Source organism: Jatropha curcas, chromosome 10 (genome assembly GCF_041381405.1).
Source record: "Jatropha curcas cultivar XTBG-Jc1 chromosome 10, XTBG_Jcur_1.0, whole genome shotgun sequence".
NCBI classification, from domain to species: domain Eukaryota; kingdom Viridiplantae; phylum Streptophyta; class Magnoliopsida; order Malpighiales; family Euphorbiaceae; genus Jatropha; species Jatropha curcas.
This window is the reverse complement of record NC_143160.1, coordinates 5326019-5337196: the sequence shown is the minus strand read 5'-3', so window position 1 is coordinate 5337196 and position 11178 is coordinate 5326019. Positions and strand designations below refer to the sequence as shown.

Genomic DNA, 11178 nt, shown 5'->3' with positions numbered 1-11178 from the left:
TGGCAGGATTGGTGGTCGTTTAATGAAAGCTGAATTTAGTGGTGTCACAGTCGAAGTGGGTGGCACTTGTCCTTTTGGTGGGGGACATAATCCTAATCCCTTATTGGACATAGCCAAAAAACTCAAACTCAAAACTTATACTAATGACTATGGAAATGTCACAGCCAACGTCTTATGGACAAGAGTATTATATTCCACCTTCTTTTTCCTCTTCTAGTAATTTATTTTAATTCATTAGACACTAACTGGAGTTTAAACTTAATAATTTTTTTGTTTTGAATAGTGGTGGACTCTACCCAAAAAAAGTGGTGGATGAAATTGAGAAGGTAGCTGCTCAAAGAAGTGATTTCTGCACAGCAGTTTCAAAAAATCTATCTGGGAAAGAAAAGGATGTTGATGTCTCAATTTTGGCTGCACAACGCTTATACAAACCGATTAATTAAGCGTCGAACTCATAATTTTAGTAGAATTTAACTTTTTTTTTTTTTTTTTTTTTGGTGCAGGGTACCCACAACTCCACTTGAAATGGTAATAGATTACTATCACCACGACTACATAGATGCAGAGCCACCAAAAGTAACAAGCTTGAAGCACAAATATCCCAGAAACGAGTTTTGTAGACCATGGACCCGTTCCATGCTTTCTGGTTGATCCTAGAGGCTTTGAGGCCATAGTTGAAGATCTTGCTAAGCAGTTTCTTTCCTCTTTGACTGAGGATCCCAAGCTTAAGCTTAATAAGGTAATCAAAATTAAATTAGCCCACATTATAAGATTAAGTAAGTATTTTTGTCATCTCGTAGTAATCATTAGTTTTGTTGTTTTAACATTTTTTCAGGTAGTTAGACAAATAAATTACTCAGATGATAGAGTTACTGTAAAAACTGGGGATGGTTCTACGTACAATTCCAAGTATGTTATTGTCTCTGCTAGTCTTGGTGTTCTACAGAGTAATTTAATCCATTTCCAGCCAAAATAACCTGTAAGTCTCTCTCCTTCAAGTTTCTTTCTGACAGTTTCCATCTCTTTTAACTAATCTTGACTTTTAATGATCTATCAGCTATGGAAAAGGATTGCGATTTCAGATTTTAGCATGACCATATACACCAAGATTTTTCTCAAGTTCCCTTACAAATTCTGGGCTACTGGTCCTGGAACTGAGTTCTTTCTTTATACCCGTGTCAGGCGCGGTTATTATCCATTTTGGCAGGTATTGTCATTCCTTTTTAAAACGCAAAAAATTAAAAACTACACCTTTAAAATCACTAAAAAGTACTTAATTACTTTGACAGCATTTAGAGAATGAGTATCCAGGATCAAACATTTTAATCGTAACGGTCACGGGTGATGAGTCAAGAAGGATTGAGCAATTATCAGAAGAAGCAGTTGAAGCAGAGATGATGGAAGTACTTAAAAAGTTATTTGGTAATAATATTCCTAAACCAGAAGCAATACTTGTGCCTAGATGGGGCTTGGATGAATTACAGAAAGGCAGTTATGCTAATGGACCTGGTAGTCACAATGAAAAACGCAAAGAACACTTAGCTGTAAGTATTATATGCAAAATTTCATTTCTAAATATACATTATTTTCTTTTCTTTTTTGTGAATATATTTGTTTCTGTCATAAATGTGTATATATGCACAGGATCCTGTCGGTCCAGTATACTTTACAGGAGAGCATACCAGCAATAAATATATAGGATTTGCAACTGGTTCTTGTTTTGCAGGTACAATTATTACTATTGTATCTCCTTTTCTTATATGCTAAAGAAAGAAATGGTGTTGACAGGTATTGATACTGCAAATGATTTAATTAAGTGTATAAAGGAGGAATCTTGCAAAGGTTAAAGACACAAACATAAGTTAGAAAAGTTCTGAGTGCTAGAGATGGAAAATATCCAAGGCGACTAGAATTTCTCTCCATTAAATGAAGTTTTTATGCAATTTGGTTCTTGCACCATTGCTGTTATGTCTATGTTCTGTTTCGATTGTAAATCCCTATTAAGGGATCTCTCTTCGTAGTAATGTAAGAGATCTTCATGTTAGCGAAAATGAATGGATTATGATATCCCATCGTTTTTGAAGAATGTAATCGATTTTGATAAGGTTTCGTAATAAAGTTTTTATTTTGTTCCAAAAAATAAAATGTTTGATTTGAGAAATTGGAAATGCAAGTTTGAATGTAAATTTTATTTAGAAAATCAATGTATGTGTACTTTTTTTTTTTTTTTCCTTTTCTCAAATCCAAATAGATAATTTTTTTTAATAAGCCAATCCGCAATGTCATGATTGTGTTTAGTGCTCACTGGGTCTCTGTTACTCTTAAGTGGGTGGTAGTGGCGCACGCTTCATAAAACAGGTAAAAAAAAAAAAAAAAGTAGGTGGCACACAAAAAGCACGCTGCAAAATTGGTGAAGGTTTGGCAATGGCACGTGAATGTCAGAAGCACATCAAAAGGTAAACATATGCTGGCCCTGGTTTGGCTTTTTATTGTTGTAAGATGGAATATGAATGTATCCTAAAGTTCCTAACACATAAACATTCAAAAACTAAAAATAATATGAATAATGTTAATTAAATTAAAAGTATACAAATTTGTTAAATATCTTCGAGTTTGAATCCTCACCACCATAATAATTGGTCAATTTATTGAGTTAAGAAAGAGCTACCTATATTGTATAGCTCTCACTATTATTTCGACTTATTGGGCCTTTTATGAATAAAAAAAATTATTTTTCTTTTTTTCTGTTTGTTAAAAATAATTTTTAAGCTAGTTATTAGTGTTTCTATATCTATTAATTGTAACTTTCAATAACGTAGCTTTTATAATCACTTTTAGAGTTTGACGTAACTTTTTACGAAACGTTACACACTTTAACTTTTTGCGTTTGATAGAGATTGATTAATTTTTTTGATTGTTTTTATTAAGCAACTAATGTCCTTTTTTATTATAACTAATTAAACAGTTGCTTTTTATCAAACACTTCTAATTTGAACCCTTTTATCACCCACTACCAACTCAAAGCTAATCACCACAACTAATTGCTACTACAATAATTAACAACTACAGAAAAAACACTTGCTTAGACTAGATCTATAGCCCCACTTATAGACCAAACCAGTGAAATTAGTAATTTTTGTTGAAACAATGGTACGTCGAACCATACAATTTAAAAAAAAAAAAGTTGAAACACTTTTGAAAATATCTGTAATTTGATTTGTTTAGCTCATAAGTGGGATGATGGACTTAGTCTATGTAAATTTTTTCCAACAACTACAGTTAATATTCCGAACAGACCTTTAAGCATTTTTTAAAAAATGAAAAATATTTTAAAATATATAAAATATAAAAATAATTCTTATTGTTTTAAACAGAGTTGAAGTCTACACAGGTTAAAAAGTTAATTTTGGATTTGAGAATCGATCTTTTTTTTTATTTTTATTTTTTTTGAATAAGGGGCTCTAAAGTTAATTTACAATTTATTCAATCCCGAAAATTAACTCAAGCTAATCATTTCTTTTCGTTTCACATATCATTTACTCAAGTTAATTGTAATGTATTTCAGGACATGTTTATTGCGGGTAGTGATACATCTTCTACACCTATAGAATGGGCAATGCCATAAATGATGAAAAATCCAGAAGTGATGTAAAAGGCACAAGCAGAGGTGAGACAAGTCTTTAGAACAAAAGGAAACGTTGATGAAGCCTGTCTTAATGAACTAAATTACTTAAAATTGGTCATAAAAGAAACTTTAAGGCCACATCCTCCTGTTCCATTGTTAGTTCCAAGAGAATGTAGAGAACACTGCACCATTAATGGATACGATATACCTGAGAGGAGCAGAGTTATTGTGAATGCTTGGGCAATCGGTAGAAATCCTTATTTCTTATGGGATTTATCATTCTTATTTCTAAGTTGTAGTATCTATGAAATTGTCTGATCGTAGGATTTGTTTTCCTTGTTTATTTGATGTGTCTGAGTTATGAAAATCCCATGTCGTTACCTGCCTGGTCTTGTCGTTTATCCCTATCAATTTGTTCTGTTAGTGTTGTTTTTCTCACCTTAGAAAATTAAGTTTTGAGGGGGATTGTAATGCAAAAGGCGCTCCCAAACGCGCCAAAATGGCAGTGACCACCTCCTCTTCGATAACAGCCCCACTTCCACGCCTATCTTCTCCTCTATCGTCCATAATAACCCCAGCTTTTCAAAACCTTAACCATGGCCTTAAACCTATAAATCGCCGCCAACTCCTTAACGCAATCTCCATCTCTATCTCCATATCCCCTATACTCACACCAGTTGCTGGAGCACGTGGTCTCTTTCAAATGCCGCCCGTCCGCCTTAGCAACCGGTAATTCTATCAACCCACAAGCTAATTTACTCTCTACATATTATTTCTAAGAGAGAATTGTAGTTTTAACCCTAATTAAGCTCGCTTATATATAATAACATGAATCTACTGTAAATCTCGTTGCTTGTCTTTTGTTTGATTTTGGGATTGAATGTTTTGTGGGTATTAAAGGTATTTTCTGGTGAGAGCTGGGGAATCTGAATTTGAGAGCCTAGGGATTATCAACACAAACCCAGTAGCAAAAACATCAGTTGATAGTGGTTTGTCAGATAAAGGGAAGAAGCAGACACTAAAGGCTGCTTTAGATTTGAAGGCAATGGGAGCTTGTGATAATGGCTGTTGGATTTGGCCTTCCATTACTCAGAGAGCTTACCAGGCTGCAGAGATTATTGCTGCAGTGAATGGAATCAGCAGAAGGTATGAATCTTTGACCGACTATTTGTGGAATTAATTAATTGAGCTTTGGCTGTTTTGGATAAGAAAGAATTTGATGTTTTCGAGTTCATTGTTGAGTTGAAGCTCATTGCTTTTGGCCAGTGTGACATTAGTTTTTCTTTTGTAGTAGTCAGATGGTATGTTTAAGCTAGTTTTTGCGCGTCGTACTAACCTTCATTTTTCAGAAAAATATGAGTTGATATTTGTTTCATTAGCATGTATTCCTGTAAATTAATTGCTATTTATTGCTTCAGTGGTTTCTTGTTGATTGCAGCTATATAGTTCCAGAGTACAGCTTCCTGGATGCTCGCGGATTGGGAGCTTATGAAGGCAAGAAATTGGAAGCTCTTTCAGAAGTAAGATCCCTATCTATAGATCACACAATTGACAATATCCTTGTTCAACACTTGGTGGAAATTATTCAGACATGATTTTTATTTGTTCATTCATTTGTTCTTGACTAAATATATACCATTGATAACACAAAATGTCTTTGAATAAGAAGTAGAAGTTAATTATTACTAAAACAATAGTTCCTTTTTTGATTGGTGGTGGTAAATTTCAGTTCATTTTGTAATTATTCTGAGGAATTGCATGTTGGGAAACTGTTCAGGTATATGAATCAGATACAATTTCTCCAAGAAATAAGCCTCCCCCTATAGATGATGGCACCCCAAATGAAAGTGTTTCAGATGTATTTGTCCGTGTGACACAGCTTATGTCCATTCTTGAGACTCAATACTCTGAAGAAACAATCGTTATTGTCTCTCCAGATTCTGACAATCTGACAATTCTACAAGCTGGTTTAGTCGGACTTGATCTACGAAGGTAATCGAGTAATGTTTTTAACTTCTAGTAAAATTTCTATAAAGAGATAATTTGCCTGTCGTTGTTTTTGCAGGCATAGAGATCTTTCATTTGGCCCTGGAGAAGTCAGATTTGTTGATACTAGTAGTATACCTACTTACAAGCAACCTGCATCTGCTTTATATAAATGTGTAAATCCACCAATCTGTACCTGAAATGCTGAAATAATTTTTTTATTTGGCTTACATGATTTTTATTTTTATTTTTGAAAAAAAAAAACTACTTTCTCTGTTGGATATATCTAACCTTGGGTTTGGATATGGTTGCTGTCATTTGAGACCAAACCATATACATATATATATATATATATATATATATATATATATATATATATATATATATATATTCTAACGTTACATTAGTCCATCTTGATAGAGGACATTATAGTAATTTTATGTTCCATATTTTTGTTTTGTTAAAAAAACTTCTCACTTCCTTTCTTTTCCTTTATTTCCAAACAAGAAAAAGAGTAAAGGACACTCTTCTCCCGTTCCTCCTCCTGCTTCTCCCTCCTTTTCTTTTCTCTACCTTTTTATTTTTCCAAACAAAATATAAATTTGATAAAATTCAAACAATTAAATAAACTATTATTACAAAGAATTATTTTCCCTTCAATTGATTTATATTAGAGTCGAATAATTGGACCTACTGATTTTGGGCACACATTATTTAGTTGTTTCACAGTCAAAAGCAATCCCCATATGGAAAAAGCTAAATGATGTACACTTGTGACTCGTGAGTCCATCATGTGATGTCAGTCGCACATAGTGGTGGAAGACGGTTAGGGATTTTGGTAAATCTTTTCCAATGTGGCCAGACGGTTAGGCTAATTTGATTCGGTTAATCAATTATTAATTTCAACTCAATTAATAAATTTAGATTTATTTAATCATCAATTAAAATTTAATCTAATCGAATTAATCAAAAAATAAAATGTCATTATTTTAATTTTTAGAAATAGGTGATAAATATTATAATTTAATCGGTTAATTAGGCATTTCGGCTAACATTAATCGCTTAATATTTGATTTCTACTTCCTTGTAGTTGCTATAAATGATTTGATAAATTCAATTAAATATAAATTTTCATTAATTCGAAAATTCTGATTAATTTGGTTGTATTAAAATTTTGATTTCGCCTCACTAAAAAACAATTGAACTTCTTTTTTTTTTTTTTTTTTTGAACTTCTTGACAATGCTTCTTCTACATTTTAACATGAAAAGCCAGCCAACCTAATTTTAACACGTCAGCATTCTCATCGTACGTGGCATATATTATTTTCCGTACTATTAAATAAAATTAAATACTAAATAATAAAATAAAGGAAAATAGTGGCCTCGCTGGTTGCTGCTCTTGTTGGGTTTGGCAGCTTAGACAACTCCCACACGAAACCCACCGGATTGCGTAACGCCGTCAAGTAACGGTACAAAGACTTCGGTCAACCTTCCGTCTCTTTGTAGCCCCACCATTTCTACTGTTCCACTTCACCGACCTCTCTCTGTCTCTCTCGATGTGCTTCAAAGAAAAGCTTCCTTCTCTCCATGACATATATCTCTCCACTTTTTAGTTTCTAAGTCAGTAACAGCATAAAACGGAACCCGATACATGAAGGATTCGGATTCGTTTCGGGGCATCGGAATCGGATTCGGAGCATCTTTCATTTGGTCATTGAAATGAGGATTCAGTTCTTGGTGTCAGTCTTAGTCTTTTAGGGTTTTCCGTTATGGCTATCAGAGGCGTCGATTTCAAGTGGTCAGTTCCTATCGATCCTTCTGCATGTTTCTATTACGCTGTTACTCTCGTTAGAATGGGGTGATTTGTTTCTTCATCTTCTTCTTTCATCTTCCTTCTTATGCGGGAATGGGTTGTTTCAGGTACGATGGATTCTTCTTGTCCATGTTGGCTACAAGTGTGTATCCTTTTCTTTGTGGAAATGTAGCATTCGCATGTTTGGGTGTTCTTGCTCAGTTTCTATTATTTGGCAGTGGTTGTACGCTTTGGTTAATGGTTTTGTAGACTTTCACAAAAATTCTTTTGATTCTTTACTTATTGCATATTTTGTGTAGTTTTTATATTTTATTCTGGTTTTATTCCCAATTTTAATCTGTACTGCGTTGTGTTGGTTGCTGGAAAAACTGTTACTTTGCGACACTATTTTTCTTTTATTTTCTTTTTTGGTTGCGCCTTTAGTTCACAAGCAATCAAGACGGTGAATTGAGCCGGTGAAGATCATTTAGCAAAGATTAATTTGATTGATCTTTTATTTTCTCAAAATTAATTATGGCTTAACATTATATTTCTACTTTATTATCAATCTGAGGGCAATGGAACGTTAGCGTTCATATATATGTGTATTTCCTTTACAATCTTACTTAGAATCATTGTTGCAATCAATTGGAAACGATATCATCTTTGTAAATACCCGTTGCACATATGGATCGTGGTGAGTACCTATCTAACCAATTGAATGATTATGTTTTTTTTTTTTTTTTTTTTTTTGGATTTATGCATTATAGTTAATATATGCGTTTACTGCTTCAGGTTGACTATACATCTGTTTTTATTTTTCGGCTATTGATGTTCATAGATAATGGACTTGCTGCTGGAATGGGTTTGTAAGGCCTCCTATCTTACAGTTACTATCATTTTCTGTGATGACGTCATTTCACTGCTTTGGAATTTAGCCTCAGTTTTTAGTGGGGTTTTCCTTGGGGGATAGAGGGTATAAACAAGATTTTTGCTTGAAACATGATATTTTGAACAATTCATACACTGGCTTTATGTTGTGGAAAAAGGGTTATGTGAATGAGATATAATTTTATTGTAGTACCTAAAGGCTAACATCTCACAAGAGATGCAATCAACTACCTCGAAGAATTTGTTGCTTGTTATTGCGGAATTGTGTTCTCGTGTCAGAATCTCTGCATGAAAAGTTGAATTTTTTAATTAAAATTTTGATTCCCAATTTGGCCAGTTTGAGAACATTTGGGATCTTTAAACTTACTTTATGGTTTGTATGACTGGATCTCGCATGATAATTTGTTCTCCTTTCCTGTTTTACATGCTTTTAGGGATTTTGGGTGGCAGCAGAGGTATGCCCGTTTTTGTGGAAGAATAATTGTCCTTTCAATCCTGTCTTTGCTACTCTATCCATTTCTTTGGGCTTGGACTATAATCGGTACGCTTTGGTTCACAAGGGCAAGAAATTGTGTAAGTTATTTTCCTATACTTGGTATTTTAAAGCATTTTCATCGGCAAGGACATTCTTGATAAGGGGGATGGTGTGTTTAACTTTTTCTAGTTGCCAGAAGAAGGTCAGAAATGGGGTTTTCTCATTTGGTTGCTTTTCAGCTATTGTGGACTCCTCTGTATTGCTTGCATGTCCGTGGGAAAGGTTAGCATAGCACATCCTAATAATCCTGTAGTTAATTTGATTTACGCTGTATCTAACTCTATGAAAGGCGTGACAGCTCATCAGTTATCCTATCCATCCTTTTTCTTATGTTTACACACGTATTTTTGCCCTGCTCATCCCAAAGATATCGCTTGTTGATCCTTTCTTTATTGCTTCTGCACCTTCTTATCCTTGTTTTTCTGCATTCTTTCAGTGGCTAACAAGAAGACAAGCACATCTTTTACGTGCGCAGCAGGGAATTCCTATTTCAGAATATGGGGTAATATTTCATGCATCTGGAATACTTGAATTTTATTTTTGGGGGGTTCCTTTAATTAGGGCCCAGGCGTGGTTATCCAGGTTTTGGTCGACATGATCCGGGTCCCAGATTGGGCATTTGAAGCTGCTGCAGGTCAAGAAATGAGAGGCATAGGTCAAGATACTGCAGCATACCATCCTGGACTTTATTTGACTCCTACTCAGGTGAGGGCTGGTTACTTTTAAGGGCAAGAGTAACATGTTTCCTCCATTTTGAGTCCACCTGTATTCATGCACATTTGTGTTATTGCACTTGAGCTATGAAGTATGGTAGTGTAAGTTTGCAAGTCCATGTTTTAGATTTTCCTCATTATTAACATTATTGAAAGCTACAATTCAGTAGGTAATGCGAATGAACTCCATTCCTGTACTAACATTAGAAGTGATGATTGAAAACATGGTTTGGAATCTGAATAGAAAAAAACATTCTAATTAATAGCATTTGCAAAATTGGGGACTTATTTCCCTGTAGATGGTAATTTTAAATCAATTAAGCATATGAAGTGAGGATTCTCTTTCTTTCGTTGTCTTTGAACACACTCAATTTTTTGCTTATGACAATTGTCAATTTTTAATAACCATTATAGGTTTTGTTTCTTCCAAATTCCAATTAGTCATTGGTTATTGTTCATTGAGGTCATGCACTTTTAATTCTTTCCATTGTTTTCCTTGCATTTTTTGATAGTATAACGAGTTTTTAATTCTAATGGTTATAGTGTTTTTTCATAGAGAGAAGCAGTGGAGGCACTTATTCAGGAACTTCCAAAGTTCAGGCTAAAGGCTGTTCCTACTGATTGCAGTGAATGCCCCATCTGCCTAGAGGAGTTCCATGTAGGGAATGAGGTAATATTTGATCTCTTCAATGGTTATGTAATAACTGTTTCTACTATCCTTAATTATATGTTGCTTATGGAAAAAAAAAAAAACATAGCACAGGTCCGTGGCCTGCCTTGTGCACATAATTTCCATGTAGAATGCATTGACGAGTGGCTTCGACTGAATGTGAAATGTCCACGGTGCCGTTGCTCAGTTTTCCCGAACCTTGACCTTAGTGCCTTATCCAATCTTCGTTCCGATCCTGAACGGCCTTCTGCAACTGTTGTAACAACCACCCGATATGTGCAAACTCAACCTTCCAGCCAGAGATATCTGTTGAGATTGCAGGGTCTGCTCCGGCACGTTCGTACTGAGAATGCAGGGGCCTCCAGTGAGTTAGATGTCGATCTGGAAGCTGTTGAACATGGACATGCAATGGCAGCAACTGGAGAAGCAACAGGTGTGGAACCAGTTTCTTCTATTGGTAACAACCTGGTTGGTCAGTCCTCTCCTCCTCAACACTAGTCTCTTTAACCAATTTCTAACCTTGTGCGGAGAAAAGCCAAAGAATATTCGCTAACGGCCATTGCTTGGTGTTTTTGTTCTCACTGTAATGATAAAGGTAACTCATTCATCTAAAGCCATCTGAACTAAAAAATCAGTAATCATATTTTGTTTTTGTTTCTTCCTTTTTTTTTTTTTTTTTGTAATCTAGCCAACTGAGGGAAAATCCACATCATGGTTGTCCATGGACACCTGCTTAATTGTAGTATTGATTTCACACTTCTATTGGGGAAAAAAAAAGAATCATTTTCTATCAGATTTTATTTTAGTGGTAATGGTGCATTTGCTGTATGTTAAGCGATTATAAGTTTTGAGCTTCACTGGCATGTTCTTGCTTTGTAAATAGTGTGTGTTGTGTGTATGTATATATATATATATATATATAATAATGGTCCTTTGCTGGATCTTCATAGTTGAATTGAATTGCCT

The 11178-nt window shown here is 34.5% G+C and overlaps 2 protein-coding genes and 1 pseudogene across 3 annotated transcripts; all 3 read left to right on the top strand.

The window, feature by feature from the left end:
* The first annotated feature begins 6 nt into the window (after positions 1-6).
* LOC105640747 (spermidine flavin-dependent amine oxidase-like) lies at positions 7-2086 on the top strand (annotated as a pseudogene). Its single transcript, XR_016322989.1, has 8 exons — positions 7-184; positions 284-326; positions 504-739; positions 836-979; positions 1058-1207; positions 1290-1544; positions 1645-1726; positions 1789-2086. The product of XR_016322989.1 is annotated as a spermidine flavin-dependent amine oxidase-like (transcript).
* A 1609-nt stretch (positions 2087-3695) lies between these two features.
* LOC105640395 (Phosphoglycerate mutase family protein) lies at positions 3696-5841 on the top strand. The gene is made up of 5 exons (XM_012224693.4): positions 3696-4354; positions 4526-4771; positions 5064-5145; positions 5403-5617; positions 5691-5841. The coding sequence occupies exons 1-5, from the start codon at positions 4125-4127 to the stop codon at positions 5809-5811; spliced, it is 894 nt and encodes a 297-aa protein (XP_012080083.1). The 5' UTR covers positions 3696-4124; the 3' UTR covers positions 5812-5841.
* Positions 5842-7126: 1285 nt separating this feature from the next.
* Positions 7127-11005, top strand: SIS3 (SUGAR-INSENSITIVE 3). Its single transcript, XM_012224691.3, has 10 exons — positions 7127-7409; positions 7532-7570; positions 8034-8100; positions 8199-8272; positions 8729-8867; positions 8959-9051; positions 9266-9331; positions 9412-9534; positions 10099-10212; positions 10306-11005. The coding sequence occupies exons 1-10, from the start codon at positions 7381-7383 to the stop codon at positions 10708-10710; spliced, it is 1149 nt and encodes a 382-aa protein (XP_012080081.1). The 5' UTR covers positions 7127-7380; the 3' UTR covers positions 10711-11005.
* The last annotated feature ends 173 nt before the right edge of the window (positions 11006-11178 follow it).

Bases quoted from the DNA above. Each gene is read 5' to 3' on its own strand.
- LOC105640395 (XM_012224693.4), top strand. From the start codon at position 4,125: ATGGCAGTGACCACCTCCTCTTCGATAACAGCCCCACTTCCACGCCTA. The intron at 4,772-5,063 runs GTATGAATCTTT...TGTTGATTGCAG, and splicing joins GTGAATGGAATCAGCAGAAG to CTATATAGTTCCAGAGTACA. The intron at 5,146-5,402 runs GTAAGATCCCTA...GAAACTGTTCAG, and splicing joins AATTGGAAGCTCTTTCAGAA to GTATATGAATCAGATACAAT.
- SIS3 (XM_012224691.3), top strand. From the start codon at position 7,381: ATGGCTATCAGAGGCGTCGATTTCAAGTG. The intron at 7,410-7,531 runs GTCAGTTCCTAT...GGGTTGTTTCAG, and splicing joins AGAGGCGTCGATTTCAAGTG to GTACGATGGATTCTTCTTGT. The intron at 8,273-8,728 runs GTAAGGCCTCCT...ACATGCTTTTAG, and splicing joins CTTGCTGCTGGAATGGGTTT to GGATTTTGGGTGGCAGCAGA.